General features: G+C 62.7%; 1 protein-coding gene across 4 annotated transcripts; it reads right to left on the bottom strand.

Moving 5' to 3' along the window:
• Nucleotides 1-739: 739 nt before the first annotated feature.
• On the bottom strand, nucleotides 740-21,838 carry NPEPL1 (aminopeptidase like 1). Of its 4 annotated transcripts, none has more exons than XR_009535786.1 (13): nucleotides 21,601-21,837; nucleotides 20,723-20,908; nucleotides 19,998-20,168; nucleotides 16,712-16,801; nucleotides 16,182-16,263; nucleotides 14,381-14,523; nucleotides 9,600-9,677; nucleotides 7,351-7,451; nucleotides 6,507-6,630; nucleotides 6,009-6,185; nucleotides 5,432-5,542; nucleotides 4,697-4,912; nucleotides 740-4,155 (listed from the first exon to the last, which is right to left on the bottom strand). XR_009535786.1 is itself a non-coding variant. In XM_060124868.1 (13 exons), exons 1-12 carry the CDS (start codon nucleotides 21,748-21,750, stop codon nucleotides 4,699-4,701), a joined length of 1,533 nt encoding a protein of 510 aa, XP_059980851.1. In that variant the 5' UTR covers nucleotides 21,751-21,838; the 3' UTR covers nucleotides 740-4,155; nucleotides 4,697-4,698. The 4 variants fall into 4 exon arrangements, 3 of the variants coding, with proteins under 3 accessions (XP_059980851.1, XP_059980850.1, XP_059980849.1); XM_060124868.1 differs by having other exon boundaries at nucleotides 4,697-4,818; nucleotides 21,601-21,838; XM_060124867.1 differs by lacking the exon at nucleotides 740-4,155 and having other exon boundaries at nucleotides 4,664-4,818; nucleotides 21,601-21,838.
• Between the last annotated feature and the right edge of the window lie 1,019 nt (nucleotides 21,839-22,857).

The following is a 22,857-nucleotide window of genomic DNA, read 5'->3' on the forward strand; positions in this document are numbered from 1 at the left end:
TCTCCTTTCCCTCCACCCTCAGGAATGTGTCTCTGGTCAGGACCGTGGAAGCATCCGGCAAACACACGGGGTGTTACACAGACGCGGAGACACGGGGCAGCTGGTCCAAAGGCTCAACCTCGCCAGGAGCGAGCCCGTGTAAGTGTCCCCTCTGCGCGCCGGGCACGGGCAGGGGCGGCAGTGTGCGCGCCTTTCCTTGTTTGGGCAGCACTTCCCCAGGCGCAGGGGGTCCCTAGGACACAGGTAACCGGCTAACGCTCCAGCTCTCAAGCCACAGAACAGGCAGGGCTGGGGTTTGAACCCAGTTCTGCCGGCCCGGAGCCCGTGAGCAGCACACTTAGCATCCAGCCTCTCAGATCACAGGAGGCCAGAGGGTCCAGGGCCAGTTGACAGATGGGGAAACTGAGGCCCAGAGCCCGGGGCCGCACGCAGAGCTCCGGGGGCATTTGGCCGGTGACGGGCCCTGCGAACTGGCCGCTTCTGTCTGGCCAGCCTCGGCCTTGCGCATCTGTGGACTCACCTCATCCTTCCATGGGCGGGTGCCTACCGCGCCCTGCACTATGGGGAGGGCTGCCAAAGGTCAGAGGGCTCTGGACGGAAGGCGGAAATCATGCAGCAAGAGCCCGGCCCCCTGGGCTTGAATCTCCCGCCTGCCTGACGCGGGCGCGCACACACACACTGGCTTCCGTGCCCCGGGGTGGGAATAAGATAATGTGCCCTGAACGAGGCAAATTGCTTACAAGATACTATTTTATTAGTTGCTAATGACATCTCCATGGTTGGTACAAGAAAGCGAGTGTCTGAGGTGGGCCTGAGGGCCGCTTCCGGCCTGCGAGCCGCCTACAGCTCGGGCCCCCTGGGTGCCGGGGGCAGCCCACCTCCAGCTTCCCACAGGCCAGCTCTGGCTCCCCAGCTAGAAGCTGGCCCCCCAGGGCTGCAGGCTGGGAAGGACCCCACGAGAGGAGTGCGTGTCTCACGGGTGCATACAGGTGGCGCTTAATAAAGATTGCTGGCCGAGGAAGCCGCCTTCAGGCCATCCCCACGCTGGACCAAACATGCTCGCGGACGCCACAGAAACTCAGCCGACCCATTAGAAGAAAGGGACAGTCAAGCATCTCAAGGGAGGCCACGGTCACGGAGTTGGGGAGACTTTCTCAGCTGACTCGGTGAGGGGGCGGGGGGTCTGAGCCCCGCAGAGTTTCTCACGCAGCCAATAGGAACTCACGGTTTCAGACGGAGGCCCCTTGTGTTGGAACTATGCTAACTGCAGGTGACTGTGAAGCGGCCTGTGCATTCTCGTCTCTTTTGTTTTCCTGACTGAAGACTCCTCCCTGGACTCATCCCCAAAGCTCGCAGGACCGCAGAGAGGCCCCCCGGCTGGAAGTTGATAAGGGCCCGTCCCGCCCTCACATCCCTGCCCGGCCTCAGATGGCGCTGCTGGGGCAGACGGGGTCGGGCGCAGGGCTGAGCCAGCCGCTCGCGGGCTGACGCTATCTGTCGCGTGCGTGCTGCCTGGTACTTTTCCGAGGCTTTTAAACGCATTAGCTTGCGGGAGGCTCATTTGAGGCGAGGCCCCGAAGCCAACTGGAGAACAGCTAATTTACTGAATCCTGAATGGAGAGGAAGCAGAAGGCGGCGTGTGTTTTTGCTGAATCTCAAACCAAAGCAACCTTTTGTTAAGGAACAAACAAATAAACAACTGCTGAACATCAATTTGCCAGGGAACAGTGTGAACAGAGGTTCTGGGCAGAGTGTCCTGCAGCAGATGCCAACCTAACCAACGTGGACCGGGGGAGGGGGCTGGTGGGGTCGCGGATGTGCTCCTGGGGGCCCCGCGAGCTCTTAGGGGGTGCATCCGTGTGCACCAGGGGACAAGGCTGAGCCTTCCAGGGAGACCACAACTACCGGCCCATCAGGAGGCACTGCCAGGGGCCGGCTGGGGAAGGGGCCTCCAGGTGGGGGGCCCCTGAACAAGGCAGGAAAAAGGGGTGCATTTTGGGTGCAGGGCCAGGCTGCGCCTGAGTGGAGGCTGCATTGCGTATGGGGAGAGCCGGAGAGCGTTAGAGGTTTCGTTTCCCTGAACGTCCATCTCGGGCCCATCCGAGGCAAGTTCCCTGACCCGGTCACCTTGGGGGACACTGGGTCTTCCCGAGCCTGCAGACGTCCCCAGGGCCTGATGCTGTGTCCCCTGCACAGCCCACTCCCACGGGTCCTGGGACGTGGACCGCCTGGCCTTCTTCTGCAACGCCGCAGTCCGGCTGCAGCAGCTGAGGCCGGTGGAGGCCCTCACGGCGGCCGAGTGGCGGGGTGTCCAGGAGTGGCGGCCAGGCTGTGACCAGAGCCGGGGCTGCGGCCAGGACATGGAGCTGGTCATCTTTCACGACAAAGTCAGCCCCCGGAGCCTGGACTTCCTGGCGGGATACGGGTAAGGCTCCCCCGGCTCTAAGAACCTGCCTCGTGCCCTGGGCTCTTCAGAACCTTCCGGTCCCTCCTCACCCCTGCTCCCCAGAAGTGCCCCGGGAGGGGTGGGGGGGCACAAGCCCCTGTTCCCTTGGCCTCAGAAACATACCAAGACGGTGGTTTACTGTCTGTCACACAAGCCACGAGCAGAAAGAAACATTCCCACCGTCCTGTCCCTCATTCCTGTCTGCAGGGTAATAACGTGTGTCGCTCCACGGGTGCCCGTCACCCCACCCTCCAACCCCAGGCGGGGGCTGGAACCCCAGACCCACCCACAGGAGGCCTCGGGGGCTGTGAGCAGCTAGCACTCGCGCCCCTATCCAGCTGGGCTGAGTCGGGGGCCGTGACCCCTCTCCCGGGACAGCGGCGCTGACGGCCGCCCCCCACCCAGCCTCGTCGGGCTCTACGTGTCGGTGGTGATGGTCGCGGCCAAGTTCATCCACGAGCACTTCCCCGGCATTGCCCGGTCCATCATGTACGACCAGATGCCCGACGTGGTCCGCGTGCTCGGGCTCTGCGCTGCCGTCTTCCCGGTCCGTGAGCTGGGCAAGCTGCAGCTGGAGCAGAAGCTGCTGGCCAGGCTCAGCTTCCTGTACCGCTCGCCCGAGACCACGATCGAGTGGACGCAGCGGCGCCCGCCGGCCCCCAGCCACCCTGTTGCCGGGGCTCCAGAGGGGCCATGGGAAGCAGCCGTCAGGTCCTCAGGCCCTTTGGCCTCGAGAAGCAGGGTCTTTGCCTCAGCCCTGGGTCCCCCTGATGCCAAGCCCTTGCAGCTGCTCCCCAGCTGAGTCCCCGGGCCTGAGGCCGCCTTTGTGCCCACACAAGGGAGACTCAGTTCCTCCCGGCTCCCTGACCCTGCATCCTGCAGCCTCTGGGGGGGGTGGGGGACAGTGACAGCTGCCTGGAGGAGGAGCTGGGCCACCTCGGTGATCTCTGGCTCCTCCAGGGCTTCTGGGGGAAGCTGGAGCGAGCTGCCTACTTCAAGACCATTAAGCACGCTAATGACCCGTGAAGGCTCCTGGCCCCTCCGGCCCCCGCGCCTCCCTGAGCTCACAGCGTGGCCCGCCGAGCACCCTGTGACCTCTACTACTGCGACTTAACACGTGGGCCATGGTTTTCCCAGGCGGGGCTGTGCCCACGGCAGGCAGTCATTAAATACATGCTTGGGACCAAACCCAGAAAGAGTCACCTTGATTGTCAGGGCACAGCCTGGGGACGAGTGTCCTGCAGCCGCGTTCTCGCCCTCCCGTCCCCAGCAGAGGAGGCGTGGGCAGCCGCCGCCATGCCGGGTGGGGCCCGAGTCCCCGATCTCCTCCGCTGGGCCCGGGTCAGGGGTCTCCCTGAAACCTGGCCAGACTGGGTCCTTCAGCACCTAGGAACATGCCCGGGGGGGACCTTCACTTGAACCCGTACAACACTTGCCTCGTGATGTGCTCAGGGGGTCGGGACAGCCTTCCCTGCAGACGGCAGGTTGTGGGAAAGCCCTAAGAGCCCGAGGAGTCTACACTCTGAACCCTCAGATCCAAGATGGCCCAGGCTGTGTGCAGGCCTGGACCCGAGGGCCCCAGGGTGCTCATCTGTAAAAACGAGGTTGACAAGCTGCATCTCAAAGGCAGATGCTGGTTTGGGAGAAGGTGGTGGCATCCCGGAGCCTCAGGCCCATGGGCAGGCGTCAGGGTTGCTTTCTAAAACGGGCTGGAGAGAGAGTGAGACGGAGGCAAAAATGTGATGTGGTTCAGCCATATTTAATTCCACCCCCAGTGAATTCTAAGGAGCCAGAGTAGAGCTTCCTCTTGCTCCATAAAATTGGGTCCCCGAAGTAAGTCACCTCCATCCTCTCAAAGGGCAGGGCTGCCTGGAGGCAGCGGCAGCCCTGGCTGGAGCACGGGCCTGGGCTCTCTCTAATGTGGGTGCCACGCACAGGGCCCGGGCTGGAGACTGGGCCACGGCACCCACCGTGGACACAAGGGCCGCGCAGCCCAGAGCGTCAGGGCCGCGCACGCGTCCTGGGGCCCGGGGTCGTGCGGAGGCCCCAGCAGGGAGCGCGGTCTGCAGAAGCTGGCGGCAAATCAAACAGAAACAAGCCCACTGCTGCCCGCACAGCCCTCCCCGGGGCCCCCGCCAAACCCTGAGCTGCCTCCTAAGCCTTACAAGAAGGAGCCTTTTCCGTCACCACGACAACTAAAAACAGAACAAACCGAAGTTCATCTTAAGGTATAATCTTCCAATTGCTTACAATTAATCAGTGCAAAGTGAGGTAAAGAGCCCAGCGCCGCCGGGCGGGGCAGCCGCGTCACACGAGCCTGCGCTTCTTGGAGTCCCTCTCCACGTCCTCCTCCTGGGCGTCCACCTCACAGCCTAGCGGGGACACCAGGTTCAGCAGAGGGTCCTCAGAGGCCCGGCCGAAGAGCGCCAGCAGGAGAGCCACACCGAAGCCCGTGGCCCGCTCACCCTGTGGGCGAGGGCAGTGGAAACACGTGCGGCCGAGCCACAGCCGCTCGGCAAACCGCGGCCGGGGTGTGGGTGGGGACTCCTGGCTCCCGGACCAGGGCGTCTGCCCCCCAACATGCCCCACGGCCCCCTTCTCTGTCCCGCTACACTCCGGGCCGGTGGGCAACGGGCTGGTGGACACGGCCCTGGGCTCCCTGCCCCCAGCCCGTCTCCCTGGGGTGGGCAAGGGCGAGACCGAGGGCCCCGGGCCTCCTGCCGAGGATGGGTCGGCTGGGACGGACTCCACGCGGCAGCCACGCTGTTCCCAGGGATGAGGAGGCCAGAGGTCAGGGGGACCACAGCTGGCCGTGTGACCCTCACACACAATGTTTCCGATGAGCTCAGCCTGCAGCTCTGGAGCCAGAGAGGGGCTCTGGACGCAAGAGAGGGTGAGGAGGGGCCGGGGAGGGGAGCAGAGCGGCCGGCCGGCCAAGCGAGTCCTAACGGGGCGAGGCGGGGCACCCCCGGGGCCTGGACTCACGGCGTGCACGGGCGCAGCGATGTCCAGGTGGACCCAGACCCCGGGCCAGTCGAAGCCGATGTGCGAGGCGATGAAAAGGCCGGCGCAGGAGCTGGGGCCGTTGTCCCGGTCCTGGGGGAGGAGGACGGCCGTGACCCTTCGGCACCCGGCGGCGGGGACGCCGAGGAGGGGCTCGCCCAGAGCGCCCTCGGGGCTGCGTCCAGCTGGGCCCTCGCTGGATGCCCCGCACCCGCTCCACCCCACCGTCCTCAGCGACCACGCGGGGAGCGGCAGAGAGTGACCCCGAGGGCCATGCCCGTGGGCTATGGGGTCTGCCTTCACGCCAGGCGAGGGGGGCGCCAGCGAAAGAGCTGATGGGGGCGACGGAGGCAGAGCCCGGAGTGGGGAGGACACCCCGGCGCCCGCCGAGCGGACATGCCGGCAGCAAGACCAGAGAGCGGCGCGTCCCCACTTGGGACGATTTCTCCCCTCCCCCGACCGGAGCCCGAATCTGGGGCCTCGTGGGGGGTACCCTGCCCTGCCCTGCTGCTGCTTCTCGGGGTCGCTCTGACCCCGCTCCGCCCTGCTCCACACCTACCGCCACTGAGTTCTTCATGTCTGCCACGGCCGAGGTGAACTCGCTGAAGTGCAGCTCCGGGCAGTAGACGAGCGGGTGCACCAGGTCCCCGCACTGCCGCCCGGCCTTCATGCAGGCCGCCTCCCACTCGGCGCTGTTGGTGAGCACTGCCGCGTGGTACTTGCCCGTGGCGATGCCCTGGGGACGTGGGGAGAGATGGAGAGAGCCGGCGGGGAGGGTATCCAGGTCGGGGTGGCGGGGAACACCCAGGACAGAAGAGGGGCCAACAGAAAGTGAGGCAGCAAGACAGCGAGAGAGGCCTGAGCGCGGCCACCTGGGGGACGGTCCCTGTCCTGCCCTGACGTTCCCGCTGTGGTCCTCGGGCCCTGCGCGCCTGCACCCCCACGGAGCCCCATGGGCCAGCTCCGGCCCCTTACGAAGATGAAGGGACAGCAGACCCCGCCCCTCTCAGAGTCAAGGTGGCCTCCGGCTCCTCGGGGCCGCTGCTGAGGGCCCCACCTGAGCTCCGGTCAGCGTGGCGATGTCCAGGATGATGTCGGCGCCCAGGTCCTTGCACGCGTAGGACACGCCATCCGCCAGCACCAGCCTGCCCTCGGCGTCCGTGTTGTTGATTTCCACAGTCCTAGGGTGCGGCCGAGACCCCACTGAGAGCCCCTCCTTCCTGTCCCCGACAGAAACGCAGCGCCAGGGCCACGAGCAAGGGGGTCCGGAGCGATGCCCGCCCCCCCCCCGCTCCCGTGCCTCCATTTCCTCATCTGTCAGATGGGAGAACAGGGTTGCCTGGGTAAGTGAGGGGAGGCGGCGCCTCTCGGGGTCACCCTGGGGACAGGCGCCCGTGGGAGGGCTGGGCGGGCGGGCGAGCGGACTCCGCTATTCTGAACCCTGGGCCACCTGCTCCGCCAGAGGCTGCCTGCTGCGGCTTTCGAGTGCCTCCTCCTGCAGCTGAGAAGAGGCAGCCCAAGGGCTGCTCTCAGGGGGGAGATGCAGGGAGGGCCCCCCGGCTGGGGGTCTAGGGGGCAGGCCTCAGACACCCGAAGGACGGTAAGCCAAAAGGTCGGCAAGGGCCTGTCCCCCTAAGGCAGGGTGGGTCCCAAGCCCCTGCGGGGCGCCCAACACCTCGCGCAGCGACACGGCCACGCTCGCGGCTACCCTGGGACCAAGCGGCTGCTGCCCAGGGGCTCCTGACACAGGGCGTCCTCCCCACTGCGTCTGGCCCTGGCCGGGGTGAGCTGGGCGTGGCCAGGGCTGCCAGCCGGGTCTTGGGAAGGGCCGCGAGTTCCAACAACAGAGACAACCTGAGGGGGGCAGGCACTGTGAGGTGGGCGGGCGGGGTCGGCCTTACTTTCCTGAGTACAGCAGGTGGATGTCGTCCGGCCTCGTGGCGCCGGGTCCCACCGAGTTCTCAGCCAGGCAGAACACGGCATGGAGGGTGTCTCTGAAACCCTGTAGGGACAAGGGCGGAGGCTCCAGGTACAGTCTGGGGGTGCCGGCGGTGGGGCAAGGATGGGCCGGAACTCCCCTCTGACCCACCAGGACAGCGACAGACAGACAGACAGGCAGACAGGAGTCCAGGGAGCGGCGAGCACAGCCTCCGGCACTCCCCGCGGTCCTGGCGGCGGGCTCTAGGCCAGGGGTCCGCCACCAAAGTCCGTGCAATGCAGCGTTGAGCCTGGAAGCAGGGCTGCGCTGCCGGGTTTGAGTCCCAGCCCGGCCGCTCCCCAGGGGCCTCACTCAGCCCTTGTCTCCCGCCCACACAGGGTGGCCAGCGGTCACGGTCCCTCACCACACACCTGCTGATCTGCGGGCTTCTGAGGCTGGCCTTTTGTCTCTGGCGTTTCCTTGTGCCTACCCTCAGGTCGTGTGTGCTGTCCCTGCCCGGTGGAGTCCACGGGGACACAGTGACCCCCGCCCCCGTGTCCCACCGCAGAAGCCCTTGCGTGGACTCACCTCCTCGCTCCCATTCTCACCACACTCACCTCTGGTTTTAGCATCTGTGGGTCATTCTCACCTGAGACAATTACTACACTGCTGTTTGCCCCATGCTGGTTTTCTATTTCTGTCACTTGTACCGTAAGCAACCGGGATTCTGCTGTGAATAGTGACTGTGCCTGCCCGTGTGACGCGGGGATACTTATGCTATTCTGTGGGTTACGATCCGTCTCCGTCGTTAAGCGTTTCGGGGCTCGTATTGAGGCCCGCTCCCTTCCTTACAAAACCAGTTACAAGCGGAGCCTCCAGGCTTCGGCCCCTGTGGGGTGGGGACCCCCAGCAGCCCACGGCAGCACGCTTGGCGGTGGAGGGTCCAGAGGAGCCCCGAGACCACGCACGGCCGCCAGCTGATGAATCGGCGTTAATTGCCAAGCAGCTCCCTGCACACAGCACGGGTCTACCTGCTGCGGCGCCTCCCGGCCGGCTTGTCTGGATGCCAGGACAGACCCTCCACGGGCAGTTACCCGGGCCCCTCAGCAAAGACTCCGGGCAGCGCGGCCACGTGAGCTCTCCAGACACTCCCCCACGAGCTGACAACAAGCAGCGGCCGCCCGCGGCTGGGCCTTTCCCCTCGCATCCCCGTCGAGCTCATCCACCGAGGGGGCGGCCCGGCTCAGCCCGCAGGGCCCCAGGTGGGCAGGTGAGCTGGGTGCGGCCCCCAGGCCGGGCCTGCGTGTGCCAAGCAGGGCGAGGGGACGAGGGCCAAGACCCCCTCCCCACCCCACCCCTGGCTCCGCAGGGGGGGGGGCCCCGTGCTGCTCCTGGGGGGTCGGTACCGTGGCCGCAGCTCTCCCTCCTAGGGAGGCCCCCCGGCACCGTCGGGACGCAGGCCGAGCCCTCCTTCCTCCCGGACTTCCTGCTCCCCTCTCGGGGGTGCCTGGGCAGAAACTATTTGCCAACATCTTTTCACTGGACGCCCACCCCTGGGAGCCACGCTGCTCAGGTGGCCCCTGTCTGGGGGAAGGAGAGCTTGTATCTGGTGACACGAGGGGCCGGGCTTCTCAGAAGCGCGCGAAGGAGCCACACTGAGAGGCAAGTGGCCCTGGACGGCCGGTGTGCGCCCACCCCCCTGTGCTGGATAAACACCCTCTACAAGGGAGCAGCCACTGCCGCTGGCCCCCCCACAGGGCTCCTCTGGCTCAGGAATCTGGTTCCAATCGTTGGGCTCCACGAGGCCTGGCGTGCCCAGGGTGGGGAGTGAGGGGCCCTCCGGCTACCCTGGACGTCTGTGCTCAAAGTGGCCACCCAGGCTACTCCAGGGCCGACCCCGGGCCCCCTCCTCCGAACAGCAGCCCGGCCCTCCCCAGACCCCGACCCTGAGCACCGGACCCCGAGTGAGGGCGGGCAGGCCAGGCGGGCAGTCTGCTCCACGGCACCCTTCCCGTTTCGGTCCGGACGGGCGAGGCTCTCAGAACTCAGCGGGTACCCGTGAAGCCAGACGCGCAGGCGAAGGTGACACGCTCGGGCTCGGGTGGAGGAGCCCGAGGGGCCCAGGGCTGGGGTGCAGAGGGAAAGGGGCCAGGGGGCTGCAGAGGCTCAGGAAGGACGCGGAGGGGCGCTCTGGGGAGAAGGGCCGCGAGGGGAGGATGGGGCCGCACCCACCTGCTTGACGGCGGCTCTGAAGGCCCCCAGCACGGCCGCGGCGCCCCCGCAGTCCCTCTTCATCCCTGGCATGGTGGTCTGTGGGTGGCACAGGGGGACGAGAGAGAGGTGAGCGGATGCTGACCCCCCAGCGCCAGGGCCCCCGCCGCAGCCCGTACATCAGGGCCCCGGAGGTGCAGGACCTGGTGCCCACAGAACCCAGGAAACGCCACTGGTCGCCTGGGGTCCCCTAGAAGCAACGGGAAGCAAGGGCTAAAGATGCCGGGGTGCCTCCGGCTGGAGCAGAGCTTTGGGAGTTACTGAAGGGAACTCTGCGAGGGGGGAGGGGGAGACGTCCAGAGCTGCCGGATTCGCCGTGGCCTGGCTCCTGGCTAGGCCATGACCAAGTCCCCCTACCTTGACCGCCCCGTCCGGGTTAATGGGAGCTCTTCCCAAATGTCACCAGTCACTGTGACATCACCAATCCCACCCCCACCCTGAGGATACCTGCCACCCGCCCTAGCTGGCGTCTCTGGTCTCTGCGGTGACGGGTCTAATGGGAGGATCACTGGAGACAAAGGCGCCCTCCGGCCCCAGAGGCAACACGATTTTCTTTAAGCTAGCTGAGAGCAGCTACGCATTTTTACATTCCATAGGTTCCCAACACTAACTGACAGGTTCGTATTTTAAATTAACAACAGGTCATCGGATGTAAGGATTTGGGATTGAAAGGTGTCAAGAGATTTTTCTGAACCCTTATTGGATTACGTGAGCCTCGAGTTTTAATGGAAAGTATCTTTAGATATAAACGGAGCTGCTTTTCCAATTAAGTTGAGTGAAAATGACTCAGCTAGCACTACTGAAAATAAGCCATCTCTTTTGACCTAATCTGCAAGAAACCACAAGATTGTTTAAATGGAAAAACAGGGCCTCAGACCTAGAATCAAACCCCTTGCAAAATGGCCACACAGAAAATGGCTCGAGATGGTCCCTGAAAGCCCGTGATCCCCCGTCACGGGCAGAACAGATGTCCCACCAAAAACGCAGCTCAATTGACTGTGTCAGCTTCTCGGACCCCACCCGTCGTTCCTGTTTTTATAAGAGAAACGATTTCCATGGTAACGCCTAGGTCACTGGTAGGCTGACACTTGCACCAATGGGGCAGGGGCAGTGATGGCTGGAGCCGTGGCCCGGGGCCCCACGGGAACTGGTGGTCACTGGATTCATTTCCAGGCCTTCCGGGAAATAAGGCACTGCTCATTTCACTCGAGTCTTCTTGCTGAAGCAGTAAACGATTAACTTTTCAAAATCTCAGCCGTGGAGTACAGCTGTTCCCAAACTGTCTGTGATGAGACGGAAGGTGCCGGGAAGGCCCTGCTCTCTCTCCCCGACGCCTGGCAGTCGGTCACGGTGGGTCGGCTGGAGCCCAAGTGGGAGCGGGCACTGAGTCCTTCCTGAGCACAGCAAGCCTCCCTGTTCTTGCAAACACCGTTGTACTTGGAGGAACCACTGACACGTGCTGGGGATCTAGACTCAGGTATCTGCAGACATTTTCTCAAAAACTATCAAAGTGAGCCTCTCGCCTCCAGGAGGGCACCGGGCACTGCTTGGTGCCAGTGGTGAAATCGGAGCTGCCAAGCAAAAATCAGAATTTTGGGAAACTTGTATCTGCCTCCATGGTGGCTTCCTAACACTCACCTTTTCACATGAGATAGATGGTGATATTAACGAGTATGGTTTTTAAAAATATCATATAATGAAATGTGTCAAAATCTGGAGGTTCCGCATAACTCTGTGAACAATATTTTCCAAATGACCCACATCATGGGTGATATTATAAAATCATACATTCAAAGTTCAAGACAGACCCCGCAGATTTCAACGTAGCAGAACACCAAAGCTCACAGACGTGGTTTCAGATTCCACATCGTAACTAACCTTTCAGAAGCTCCCACCTGTCGAGTTTTGGTGTAATAGCAAAGAAGAATGTCCTGAGTTACCTGAAGAGGGTACTAAAATGCTTCTCCCTTCTCTAACTACAGAAGGACTGAGGCCAGATTTTCTTTTTATATTTCAACTAAAACAGATCACAACAGACTAAATGCAGATCACAGCTGTCTTCCATTAAGGCACACATTAAAGAGCTGCAAAAATGTAAAACATTGCCACTCCTCTTGGTAATTTTTTTTCATTTTGGAAAATACAGTTCTTTTCATAAAACTGTATTATTTACAATGGTATGCAATGGGGTCATATTGTTATTTTTTAATGAATTAATAAATATCTTTAAAATCTCCCAGTTTTAATTTCTAGTAGGGTAAATACCAGCAGACATCACCCTTATAAACAAAATCTCTTTGGAATCAATACTTGTTAAGACTGGAAGGGGTCCTGAGTCTAACACACTTGAGACCTGTTAATTCATGCTGATCCTGATTTGCCTTGAAAACCGGGGTTTTTCCTGCAAAACTGGGAGAGGGTACCACTGGCAAAATGACTAATCTCCAGGAAGCCCTGCTTCTCACTCCTGCCCTCCAACAAGCCACCATCCAAATGAGCCTGAAATCCTGCCCCCAGAACTCAGGGCAAGAGCCCTCGTCAAGGGTGTGGGCGGGGAGCCAGCACCAGGTGCAGCTAGAGGGGCTCATCATCTGCAGAGAATTTAAAACGGTAATAAACCGACTAGAAGTCAGTCTGCCTGTTGTCATCAGTGGAAAAAATATTCCTCCTGCTGTTGGCTGAAGCGAGCCCTAATCACGTGAATAAAAGCTTCAAATCCACCTGTGTTCACTCCTACAACACTGACTCCAGCAACACTGTCCTACACGGATGCTCATCACTGCCGGTGGCGCAGACTCCGCGAGGTGCCCTGGTTCTGAGTCGGGCGGGCTCCGGAGGCGGCCGGCCGGTCAGCGTCCACGGCGCCTGGGATGGCAAGTTCCTGCCCTCGGATGGTGCGCTCGGAGCGAACCCCAGGGAGCAGCGAGCCTCTTCGCTGCCCTCAGTCTTGGGGAACCGCTGGGGTCGTGGTGTTTAAAATGTTTTTACTCCACAGACGTCTGAAAGCTGCTGGACTTGATCTCAAAGGACCGGAGACATGGCTGCTACACCAATTTGGGGAGTTTCTTGGGAAATGGGATTCTTCGCAGTCTCTGCTGAGGGACTCTACTGTTGGAGACTTTCCCTGAGTATTTGTGTATCAGCTGCTTCATGGGATAGAAACTCTTCAAAATTAAAACGAATTGTGTTGTTTTGGATCAACCATGAGTGAACACAGACTGACCAGCCTGGCACCTCTGTCTGGCGAACACAAAGATGTGAAGGTGGCCGAGTTGATAAAGTCACTGACAAACCCCCGGAAGCGCAGCCCGGCAGCAGAGCCTGATGCTGGCATGCATCACCACGAGAGAACGACGTGGAAGCGCCAGGTGTTTCCTATCAAAAATGACATTAATGCTATTTTCTTTTTTTTTTTGGCCGCACCTCACAACATGCGGGACTTCCCTGAATAGGGATCAAACCCACGTCCCCTGAAGTGGAAGGTGGAGTCTTAACCACGGGACCACCAGGTAAGCCCACATTAATGCTGTTTAAAAGTGTTAATGGATGACTGTTTTCTTTATTTGTCCTATAACGTTCATTTTTAATTTTTTATTGGCATGATAAGAGGTATGGAGTTCAATAAAAGGGAATTCACTATCGGGGAATTCACGACGGGTGTTTGGTTTTTTTGAACATTTATTATTTGTTTCATTTCCCGATTAGTCCTGAAAGTAATTTTGTTGTTTAGAAGAGGAGGGATGTTAAAAGAAAAAGATCCTCCACTCTGGGTACCGAATACAGAAGTGCAAAGAGGAGCAGCACAAGCCCTACCCTAAACAGCAGCTGACCCTGGGGTGTGACGTCAGAGGAGCGACAGGGACAGCAGCTGACCCTGGGGTGTGACGTCAGAGGAGCGACAGGGAGTGGCGGGACCGGCCACCAGCCGGAGGAAGGAGGCGCACCCACAGGGGCAGCTGCCGCTTAGCTCCAGCAGGGCGCCCCCAGGTGCCAACGCACGACCGGCGCTGCCAGGTCACCTGAGGTTACAAAAGGTACGAGACCCAGTCCCGTGAGAATTCTTCCTGTTTTTAAATGCTGGTAACTAATTCGGATTTTAAAACACCATCTGGGCCAAGAGGACGCGTCTGAGAGCCACGAGGGCTGCCAGTCGTCAGTGTCTTCCCTGCGCGAGCTTGGCTCGCGCTCAGCCGTCTACAAGCTCCCTCTCCGGGATGGCTGACTCTCCTCTTCCAGTTTCCCCCTAGAGCCCAGCCCGGGCCTGGAGCACCTGCATGTGGGCTGAGCAGATGAAGACACCTCTCCCCCTGCTCCTGGTGCAGGGCAGGCCCCTGGGCGTGAGAAGGGGCCGCCCCTTAAGAGAGACTCTGGGACTTGCAGCCTCCCAGCAACGCTCCCAGGCGCCTGGCTTCTGGGCCCAAACTCCCCTCCCTTTAACCAGGGCGTCTGCTTTCCGAAGGTCTCGTGAGAACCACCACTAAGCATCCTCTTGGGGGACCTCAGACGGTCGTGGAGACGGTGGGCGTCTCCCCAGGCCCCTTCCTTCTTCTCCTCCAGATTTTCTGTTTCCTGCCTCCTGTGTGAAGTGCGGGCTTGAAATCGTCTGCCTCTCGGGGGACTGGGCCCCACGGTCTCCCCCCGGACGCCCCGACTCCGAGGCCCAGGAACCTTGCTCCTTCCTCTGACGCCTGAGAAGGGGCCCTCCCACCCGGCCCCGCCCGAGCCCCAGCCCCGCACCTCACCTTCCCCTTCATGCTGAGACCCCCGGTGTCGTAGACGATGCCCTTGCCCACCCACGCGATGGTCTGGGTGGCTCCGTCCGGGGTGTGGCTGAGGACGGCTAGGGCTGGGGGGTGGAGGGCGGCCTTGCCCACACCGTAGATCCCTAGGGAAAGCACAGGACACGTCAGTGAGGCGTGGGCTGGACCCCGCAGAGGACTCCCGGAAGCCCCCCAGCAACACTGCTCTCCCCCCGAAGTAGCCACTGGCCTGTGGACGTTCCCCCCGGAGAGCTCCCTGCCCCCTCCCGCCCCCTCCCGCCCCCTCCCGCCCCCTGGCCGGTGTGGGATCGGGGAAGGCAAATGAGTTCACTGCCCTGGGACTGCAAATGAATTCTGCACGAAGTACTGTGAGGCAAGAAAACCCGCTGAGAAAAAAAATACTGTATCATTCCCAGAAAGACGTGAACAGGATTGCAGAATGAAGTGGTTTCTGGATAATTCTGCAAGGCCGCTCCAGCCCCTGCTTGCCCTCCCTTCCCTGACCTCTCTGTGCACTCAGGAGGTACCTCCCTTCCCGACCTCGCCCCCACCACTGCCTCACTGTTGGTTCCTGGGCCCCATCTTCTCAAGAAAACTGTGGCTTGCTGTGGGCACAGCCCATGCCTCACGGTCCCCCAGTAATCAGACCAGTAACCGTAGCAACCAGGATAAGAGGCAGTAATAGCTGCCTGGCAAACTGCTACTCATCCTGCGAGACCCGCCGCCAACGTCACCTCCTCCGTGAAACTTTCTGACTACGGCCTCTGCCTCCACTAACGTGTGCCTCAGATTCTGCCTCTGGGCATTCACGAGCGTGTGGATCCCCTCCCCGAAGCGTGGGCAGGACGGCAGGTCTCAGTGCCTCTGGGTGTGGCAGAGATGACAAGACCACTCCCAAGATTAGGTGACAGAAGAAGACCTTGCCTCTATCTTGCTCTTTCTTGGCTCTTGTTCGGAGCCCTTGCTCTGAGAGAAGTAGTTGCCACGTTGTAAGTTGCTCAAGGACAGGCCCCCAAGACAAGGAACAGCCAGTGGGGCCCGGAGGCCTGCTGGCGGGGCCGTGAGTAAGCCCTGCTGGGAGCACGCGGCCAGCCCCAGTGGGGCCTTCAGATGACCGCAGCCTCGAGAGACGCTGGGCCGGACCCAGCTAAGCCACGCCCGATCCCCCCCCCAACAGGACTGCAAGACAAGGGACACGTGTTGCTTTCGGCTGCTACCTTCTGGGGTAATTGGCTTTGCAGCCTCAGATAACAAGGACAGTGACCTTCCCAGCTCCTGTCCTAGTCGTCACCGCACCTCAGCGCCTGGGAGTTGGGGGAGGATGGGCCTGGCAATGAGGAAAGGCTCTCTGAGGAGGTGGCCAAGACGTGCAGGGTAAGACGGCCCCGTCGTGAGACTATCTCGGGGGAAAGCATCCCAGACAGAAAGGGCCGCAAGTGCAGGCCTTGATGTAGACGTGAACTTGTGTATTCGAGGAACAGAAAGGCCCTGCTGGGTGAGCCGGGCAGCCAGGACGGCAGCACGTGGGAGGCTGCAGAGGGAGTGGGTGGGGAGGCCTTGGCTCCCGAGGCTTCCAGGATCTGAATCAGAATCTGAATCGCTGCCTCCTCTCTCCCCCACAGATGGTCTGCTTCCCAGGGTCTGGCCTCGGGGCTGGACGCGGGCTGGGTTCCTTCAGAGCGAAGCTTGGGACGACACACCATGCAGCCTGGTGCCCCCCTGCCACCCACATACCCCGGGCCGCTCCTGAGGCCAGGATCTGCGAGGACCAGCCCCCACCCACCTCCAAATCCTCTTGTCTTCAGCTCCTCATCCCGGATAACGGTTGGGACGATCCCCAGTTCTTTTCCAACTTTCTTAATCTCCTGGATGTGTTCATGGAAAAAACAACAACACACAAACACGTGAAGACGGCTTAAATCAGGGCGAGGCCAGGGCCTGGGCCAGGGTGAGCAGATGCCTTACGGTGGGAGAGGGATGGGCTGTGATGCCGTGGCTTTGACTCTTGGCTCTGAGCATGATTAAACCCAGGAGAGGCGGCTCCCCCTCCAAATCTGCGATTTCCTGCAGCCCATGGCTGGAGGCCTGCTGAGGGGCCTTGGGGAGGAAGCTCTGCCCTCCCTCCACCCTCAGCTGAGGCCTGGGGGCCCCTCGGCTCCGGGTGGACGGCAGGACTCTGCCCGCAGCAGCCCGCGGCTTCCCCAGACGAGGTGCAGAGACTGTGGACCATACCCCTGCAGCCCTGGGTTTCCTGACTCTCCTTGGGGTCTACCGACACCATCCCAGTCCTGGCAGGACCCCAGGGCTACGAACCTCGAGGAAGGTGTCTGTGTTCATCTCATTGCAGGGCGTGTCCACGATGCGGGCTGCCAGCCGCACGCCTTCTGTGGCGCTTGTTAAACACTAGGAGAAACAAAAGGCCGTCACTGGGGCCCCGGGACCAGGTGGAAGGCATCCCTCCTCATCCAAGGGCCAGGGGCCCAGAGGTGTCAGAGGCACACGTCACCCGGGACAGGTTGCAGGGCTGCCGCCAGGGGAGCGAGGGCAGGTAGAAGGGAAGCAAAAGTTTGCCCGTGACCCTCCAGCCGTCTACATAAAGTGCAACGCAGCTCCAGAATCACAGGGGACCCTTCCAGTGTGGCCGCCCGGCCTACGAGGGGCCCACCTTGCTTTCTAAACCTCATCTCCTGCTACGCACGCCCCTCACCAGGTGGCAGGTGGCCCTCCTGCCTGCCTCTGAACACACATTATGTCTGGCCTCTGCCAACCCCCTACCCCCTTCTCAGGAGGCGGTGTTGCCCTCTGTTATGGACTGAATGTCCTGAAGCCCTGACCCTCAATAGGGTGGTATCAGGGGGCTTTAGGAGGTGATCAGGTTTCAACGAGGTCAGGAGGGTGGGGCCCCATGATGGGATGACTGCCCCTAAGAAGAGGACACAGCGGGCTTCCCTGGTGGCGCAGTGGTTAAGAATCTGCCTGCCAATGCAGTGGACATGGGTTCAAGCCCTGGTCCGGGAAGATCCCACGTGCCACGGAGCAACTAAGCCCATGAGCCACAACTACTGAGCCTGTGCTCTAGAGCCCGCGAGCCACAACTGCTGAAGCATGCGGGCCTAGAGCCCGTGCTCCGCAACGAGAGAAGCCACCGCAACGAGAAGCCCGCGCACCGCAACGAAGAGCGGCCCCTGCTCACCGCAACTAGAGAAAGCCCGCGCGCAGCAACGAAGACCCAACGCGGCCATAAATAAATAAATAAATAAAATAAATTTATAAAAAAAAAAGAAGAAGAGGACACAGCAAGAAGGTGGTGGTCTGAAAGCCGGGAAGAGAGCCCTCACAGGACCCACCGTGATCCTGGACGTCCTAAACATGTGCTGTTCAAGCCCCCTGTCTGTGGGCTGTTGTCATGGTGGCCTGAGCAGACCAAACGACTCCCCTTCTGTTGCCAAGATCCCAGCTACGCTTTGAGGTACTTCTCAAAGGCCATATCCTCCAGGAGCTTCTCTGGATCCTCCCAATGGAGAAAAGGTCCCTGGGCCCGCTGGGGAGGTGTTTTTCTCACGTGGGCCCCATGTGAGTGTCACAGCCCCCCACCCTTTTTCCTGGTCGTCTGATGTGACACTGCTCTGGCCACAGGGCCAGAGGGAAGGACACAGACAGACCGGCCTTGCGCACCGACCCAGCGCCAAAAGGGCAGCAGGAGCCTGCCACCGGCCACCACGGGAGGCACTGCAGACAGGGCACGTGCACACGCAGAGGTCATGTTCATCCCCTCTCCCCTCGGCTGACGGTCGGTGGCCACGGGTCAAGCCTGGCTCCACCCCTGCTGGCGTGGCCCCGGTAAGTCGCTTAATACCTCTGAGGCTCAGTCTGCTCAACTCTAAGTGGGGAGAGTTAACAGAACCCATTTCACTGGGCAGTTGTGAGAATTAAGTGTGTGTGCACACGCGTGCTCGGAGCAGCGCCTGACACCTGACAGGCACTCGCAAAGCGCTGGCCCCTGCTTGGTTGTGAGGCAGTGGGAAGCGGAACCGGAGGGGGGAGTCTGGAGGCAGCGAGGCCAGTTAGGAGGCTGCCGCCATGGTCCCAGAGAACAGTGGGGTGCAGGTGGGCAAAGTAGGACGGGTGGGACGTAGGGGCCGGGGAGACCCTTCATCACATACAAAGCCGGTGCGGGGATTCTTATGCACGGGACCAGGACCCTGCCCTCCGGGGGCTGGGGGACTCTGACTCCAGCGCAGGGAACAGAGGCTAAACTCAGATGCGTCATGTCCGGTGCGGATGGCTCTCGGCTGGCAGAGGGTCTGGCAGTGTGGGAGAGGCCGGGCTAGCCAGGATGGCCAGGCCTCCCCGAGGAAGGGATGCGGGCAGAAGCCGGACTGAGACCAGGCAGAACCAGAGCCGGAGGGGCCCTGGAGAGGGACCCTGGGCAGGACTGGGCTTGGTGAGGCCAAGGGACAGCAGGAAGCCAGTCCCTGTGGCTGCGGGCAGGAGGAGAGGGGCTTGGAGGGGCTAGAGGAGGCTCAGGCCTCCAGCCCCAGCCCAGAACTCAGAAGGAACTCCCTGGAGCTGGAGGGAAGGAGTGATCATTGGCGTCCAACTGCAGGCTGGAACCCAGGGGCACTGAAACCACCCAGAGAGGAAGGAGTGAGGCCAGAATGCCCCCACGGTTGGGGGGGGGTGGCGACCACAAAGGGAATGCGGAGAGGGCGGGGCAGGCGGGAAAGGTACGGGGAGGAGAGAAGGCTCAGGCTCCTGGCTGGGCGGGTGCCCTTCAAGGAGGGATGACCAGTGCTCAAGTCAGACAGATGTGGCCCTTGGAAAACAATGTCAGGAAGGGGGTGGGCGAACTCCATGCTGGTGGGCTGAGGGGGGAAAGGGAGTTAAGACAGGCAAAGCAATCGGACCATGAGAGGTGAAGGGAAGAGAAAAGAGGAGCTGTCTCAGGAGGGCAGAGATGAGGCACATGGTCTCCTCCCAGGGGAAAGAATCCCGGTGGAGGGGGAGCAGTTACAGACCTGGGGGCACAGGGCGGATGAGGGGCTGCTCAAGGGGCTGGAGACAGAGCGCCGGGTGAGGGAGGGGAGGGGAAAGGACCACCTGAGTCTGGCGGTTGGAGCGGGGGCTGCAGGTGGGGAGGGTGAGACCACAGCACCCCTGGGCTGGGAGGGTCACCACGGGAGGGAAAGCTGGCATTCGGCCCCCACGAGGACTTCTAGGTTGGAAATCACTTCCAGCCTCGCCGTGCCTCAAAAGGATCAAACGAAGGAGGATCAAATGAAATAACATACGTAAAAGTGCACCATGAAGGGTAACGCGATACACACACGGGCAGGAGCATCAGCATCAAAACGTGAAAGCGCCTGGCGCGGGGTGGGTGCTCGATCAACACTGGCTGAACAGAACCGAACCCTGAGAACGAGACCACCCCGGGGAGAGGGAGCCCGCTGCCCGGCTTTGGACGGGCCCCGGGGGCCTTCTCGGGAATGCCAGCAGCCCTGTCCTGTCCTCCCAGCGAGTGGGAAAGAAAGCTCTGCCCAAGCTGGGGGGTGGCGGGGAGTGCGGCATGGGGCCCCGGTCTGAACTTCCAGACACGCACTTGCAAAGTGGACACTTCCACTGGCCCGTTGTCTTGTCCCACCAGGAAAAACTCCACTGTGACGGTCTTCTTCTCCGGGCGCCGTGATGCCCCCGAGCGTTGGGTGAAGAGTGGGAAAGCGCGGGCCAGGGCACAGGCCGAGGCGAAGGCGTCCGACCGCTCACAGACCATCTGCAGCACAGAGAGTGGAGCTGTGGTGAAGGGGAGCGAAGCGGGGTTGGGGCGGGGGGATGGGACCCAGGGCCCAACCCATGGGAGCCGCCACCAGGAAGTGCTAGGGCCCCAGAGCTGGGTCAGAGGCCACTGTGGAAACAATCTGGACGGAGACGCCCCAGCAAAGCCATCATCCCAGGGGCCTTCCCCGGAATCACTGTCCCACGATGTGAGAAGAAAATGTCAGCCACCAGATGGGGTCAACTGCCTCTCGAGACAGGAAGGCAGGACGTGCAGCGCTGCACAGCGGACACAGGCTCAGGAAGCCTGGGTCTGAGTCTCAGATCTGATCTGCGGTAGACCGTTCCGTCTCGGGACCCTCGGTATCCCCGGCAGCGGTAAGGCCGGGGTTGCACGGTGCGGTCGCGGCAGCATCATCCGCACCGGGGATACCGTGGGCCGGAGTGCTCTGCGGTCCGGAGGGCTGAGCCACAGGCCCCGGCCAACAGGCCAGCACGCAGCGACCCGAAGCTCGGGGGCCCGTGCGGGGCCAGCCCCTCAGAAGAACTCACCAGAATGCACCGATGGGTTCCCGGCGGCAGGCAGGTCCGCACGAGCCGGGTGACGAAATGCGCGGCCGAGGGGCTATTGTGCCGGCTCACCCTGGAGGGCAGGGCGGCCACGGTGGCATAGTTCAGGTAGAGGGGACAGCTGTCCGTGGGGCTGGGGTTGAGCGTGCTTAGGGCAGCCTGCCAGAGCTGCATCAGAAGGGGAGACACAAGACAGACACCAGCCTTTACAGGGCCGCCGGCCAGAGCCCTGCGCGCAGACGCCTGCCTCACTTGCTAAAAGGGCACTTCGCAGCCTCCCCGTGGCACCCAGGATCCCTAATTAAGAAGTGTCGCATCTCACTAGATAAGCGCTGTGTGCGCACGCTAGCACGCGTCCACCCTCGTGGGATTAAACAGTGGGGACTTAAACGGCCAGGCTGGAGGCTGCTATGCTAGAAACGCTGGAAACCTGCACTGGGGTGGGACGCAGCCAGGTGCCCCTGGAGGGGGGCGGGCGGCACCGCCACAAGGGTTCTGGAAGGTGGTGTCAGGGCCGCGCAGGCTGCCGGGGCCCGGCCCCTCGAGGGCAGTTCCTTCGCGCCTGGTCGAAGGACAGGCCAGCTCTGCCCACGAGCCTGCGGCCCGGGTGGGTGCGGGGCACGCGCGGCCTCCGGGCGGGGCTGCTGGACGGGAGCCCGCTCCTCCGCTTCCTGGGAGGCGGGCGGCCCCGGGCCTCGCCGGCCGGCCTGGCCTGCTGGGCGCGCCCGGGCCGGCGGGCGGGCGGGCTGGGGGCGCCGGGCGGTCGAGGCGGGGCCTCCGCGGCCTCCCGGCCGGCCCGGCCCCGCCCGACCTCCGCTCGCCGGCAGGGCGGCGCATGGCGGCCGGCGCGGCCCGCTCACCTCCTCGGTGACCCGGGGCAGCAGCTTCCCGCGGACGTGGCTCCAGGGCACGCGGTGCAGGTGGTGCAGCTGCCCGAGCAGCAGCAGCGGCCGGCTCTGCGGGTCCGCGTCCCCGGCGCTCGCCTGGAACTGCAGCCCCACGCTCGCCATCTTCGCCGGCCTAAGCCCCCCGCCCCGGCCACCGCGCCCGCCGCGCTTGGGCTCCCGCTCCGGCCGGGCCTCGGCGCCGCCCCGGCCCTGCCCGGCCGCCGGCCCCGCCTCCCCCGCCGCTCCGGGCCGCTCGCGAGACGTGCAGGGCCCGCCCGGGGCGCGAGGGGGCGCCGGGCCGGCGGGGCGGGGGGCAGGCCCGGGCTGGGCGGCCCGGGGCCGCCCGGACCTGCAGGCCCCGGCCCGTGGCGGGCCCCGAACTCCGCCAAGCCCCGCACCGCAGGCAGTAGGCCCAGGCCCGGCCCCACCAGGCCCCATTCCCGGCAGGCCTCAAGCCCCGGCAGGCCTCAGACCGTGGCAGGCCCTGACCCTGGGGCAGGTCCCGAGGTGGGTCCTTCCGTGCTAGTGAGGAAACAGTTCTCCAGACGGTACTTCCGGGAAGCGGCCCCCCAGCCCCGGCCGGCTGCCAGCGGACCCTAGTGGACCTGAGCTCCAGCAGCTCCTGAGCAGACGCAGGCCCGACCTCAAGGCCACCCCAGCCCGTCCACCAGACCACAGTCTAGGTGGGCCCTGAGCCAGCCCAGCCCCGAGGAGAGGCAGGCCTCCCGGGGTCTCTGAGCGGCAGTGGTGGTCCAGCTGGACCCTTCCCGGAGCCCTCGCCACACCCTGTCGCGTTTGGGCTGGCTGGGTGATTCTTGGATTCGGGCCAGCTCCCAGTCGCACGAGGCCCCCCCTGGCATGCTAGGCAGTGTACATAGTCCCCTTCTCCTTAGTGGGTTCCTGAACCTTTGTCAGACCCCAGCATTTGCCAGGCCCGTCCTGGATGTAACGAGGGCACCGGGACTGGGTGTCCATTCAGGTTGCTGTTTCTGGGATGGCCAGTTATGAACCCAGGCATCACCTCGCCAGACCACCCCTTTGCGAGAAGCTGTCCCTGCAGCCTCCCACCGCGCTTAGGGAGAGAGGAGGGACAGCCAGTGGTTTACAAGACCCCTGAGCCCACGCCTCGCTGAGGAGGGAAGGCTAGTGGAGGGGCCCCTAGAGGGTGGGGGGCACCTGGTGGATGGTGAATGTGCCCGGCTCCCACTGTGGCTCAGGTACGAGGGTCCG

The sequence above is a fragment of the Lagenorhynchus albirostris genome, chromosome 15 (genome assembly GCF_949774975.1).
Source record: "Lagenorhynchus albirostris chromosome 15, mLagAlb1.1, whole genome shotgun sequence".
In the NCBI taxonomy this organism is placed as follows: Eukaryota; Metazoa; Chordata; class Mammalia; order Artiodactyla; family Delphinidae; genus Lagenorhynchus; species Lagenorhynchus albirostris.

What these genes read in the sequence shown, in the direction of transcription:
- NPEPL1 (XM_060124866.1), bottom strand. Translation starts at nt 21,750, where the DNA reads ATGGCGAGCGTGGGGCTGCAGTTCCAGGCGAGCGCCGGGGACGCGGAC. An exon ending in GAACCCATCGGTGCATTCTG is followed by an intron (nt 20,169 to 20,722) that starts GTGAGTTCTTCT and finishes TCTGTGCTGCAG; the next exon opens with ATGGTCTGTGAGCGGTCGGA. An exon ending in TCGCTGCGCCCGTGCACGCC is followed by an intron (nt 4,913 to 5,431) that starts GTGAGTCCAGGC and finishes CCTCGCCCACAG; the next exon opens with GGTGAGCGGGCCACGGGCTT.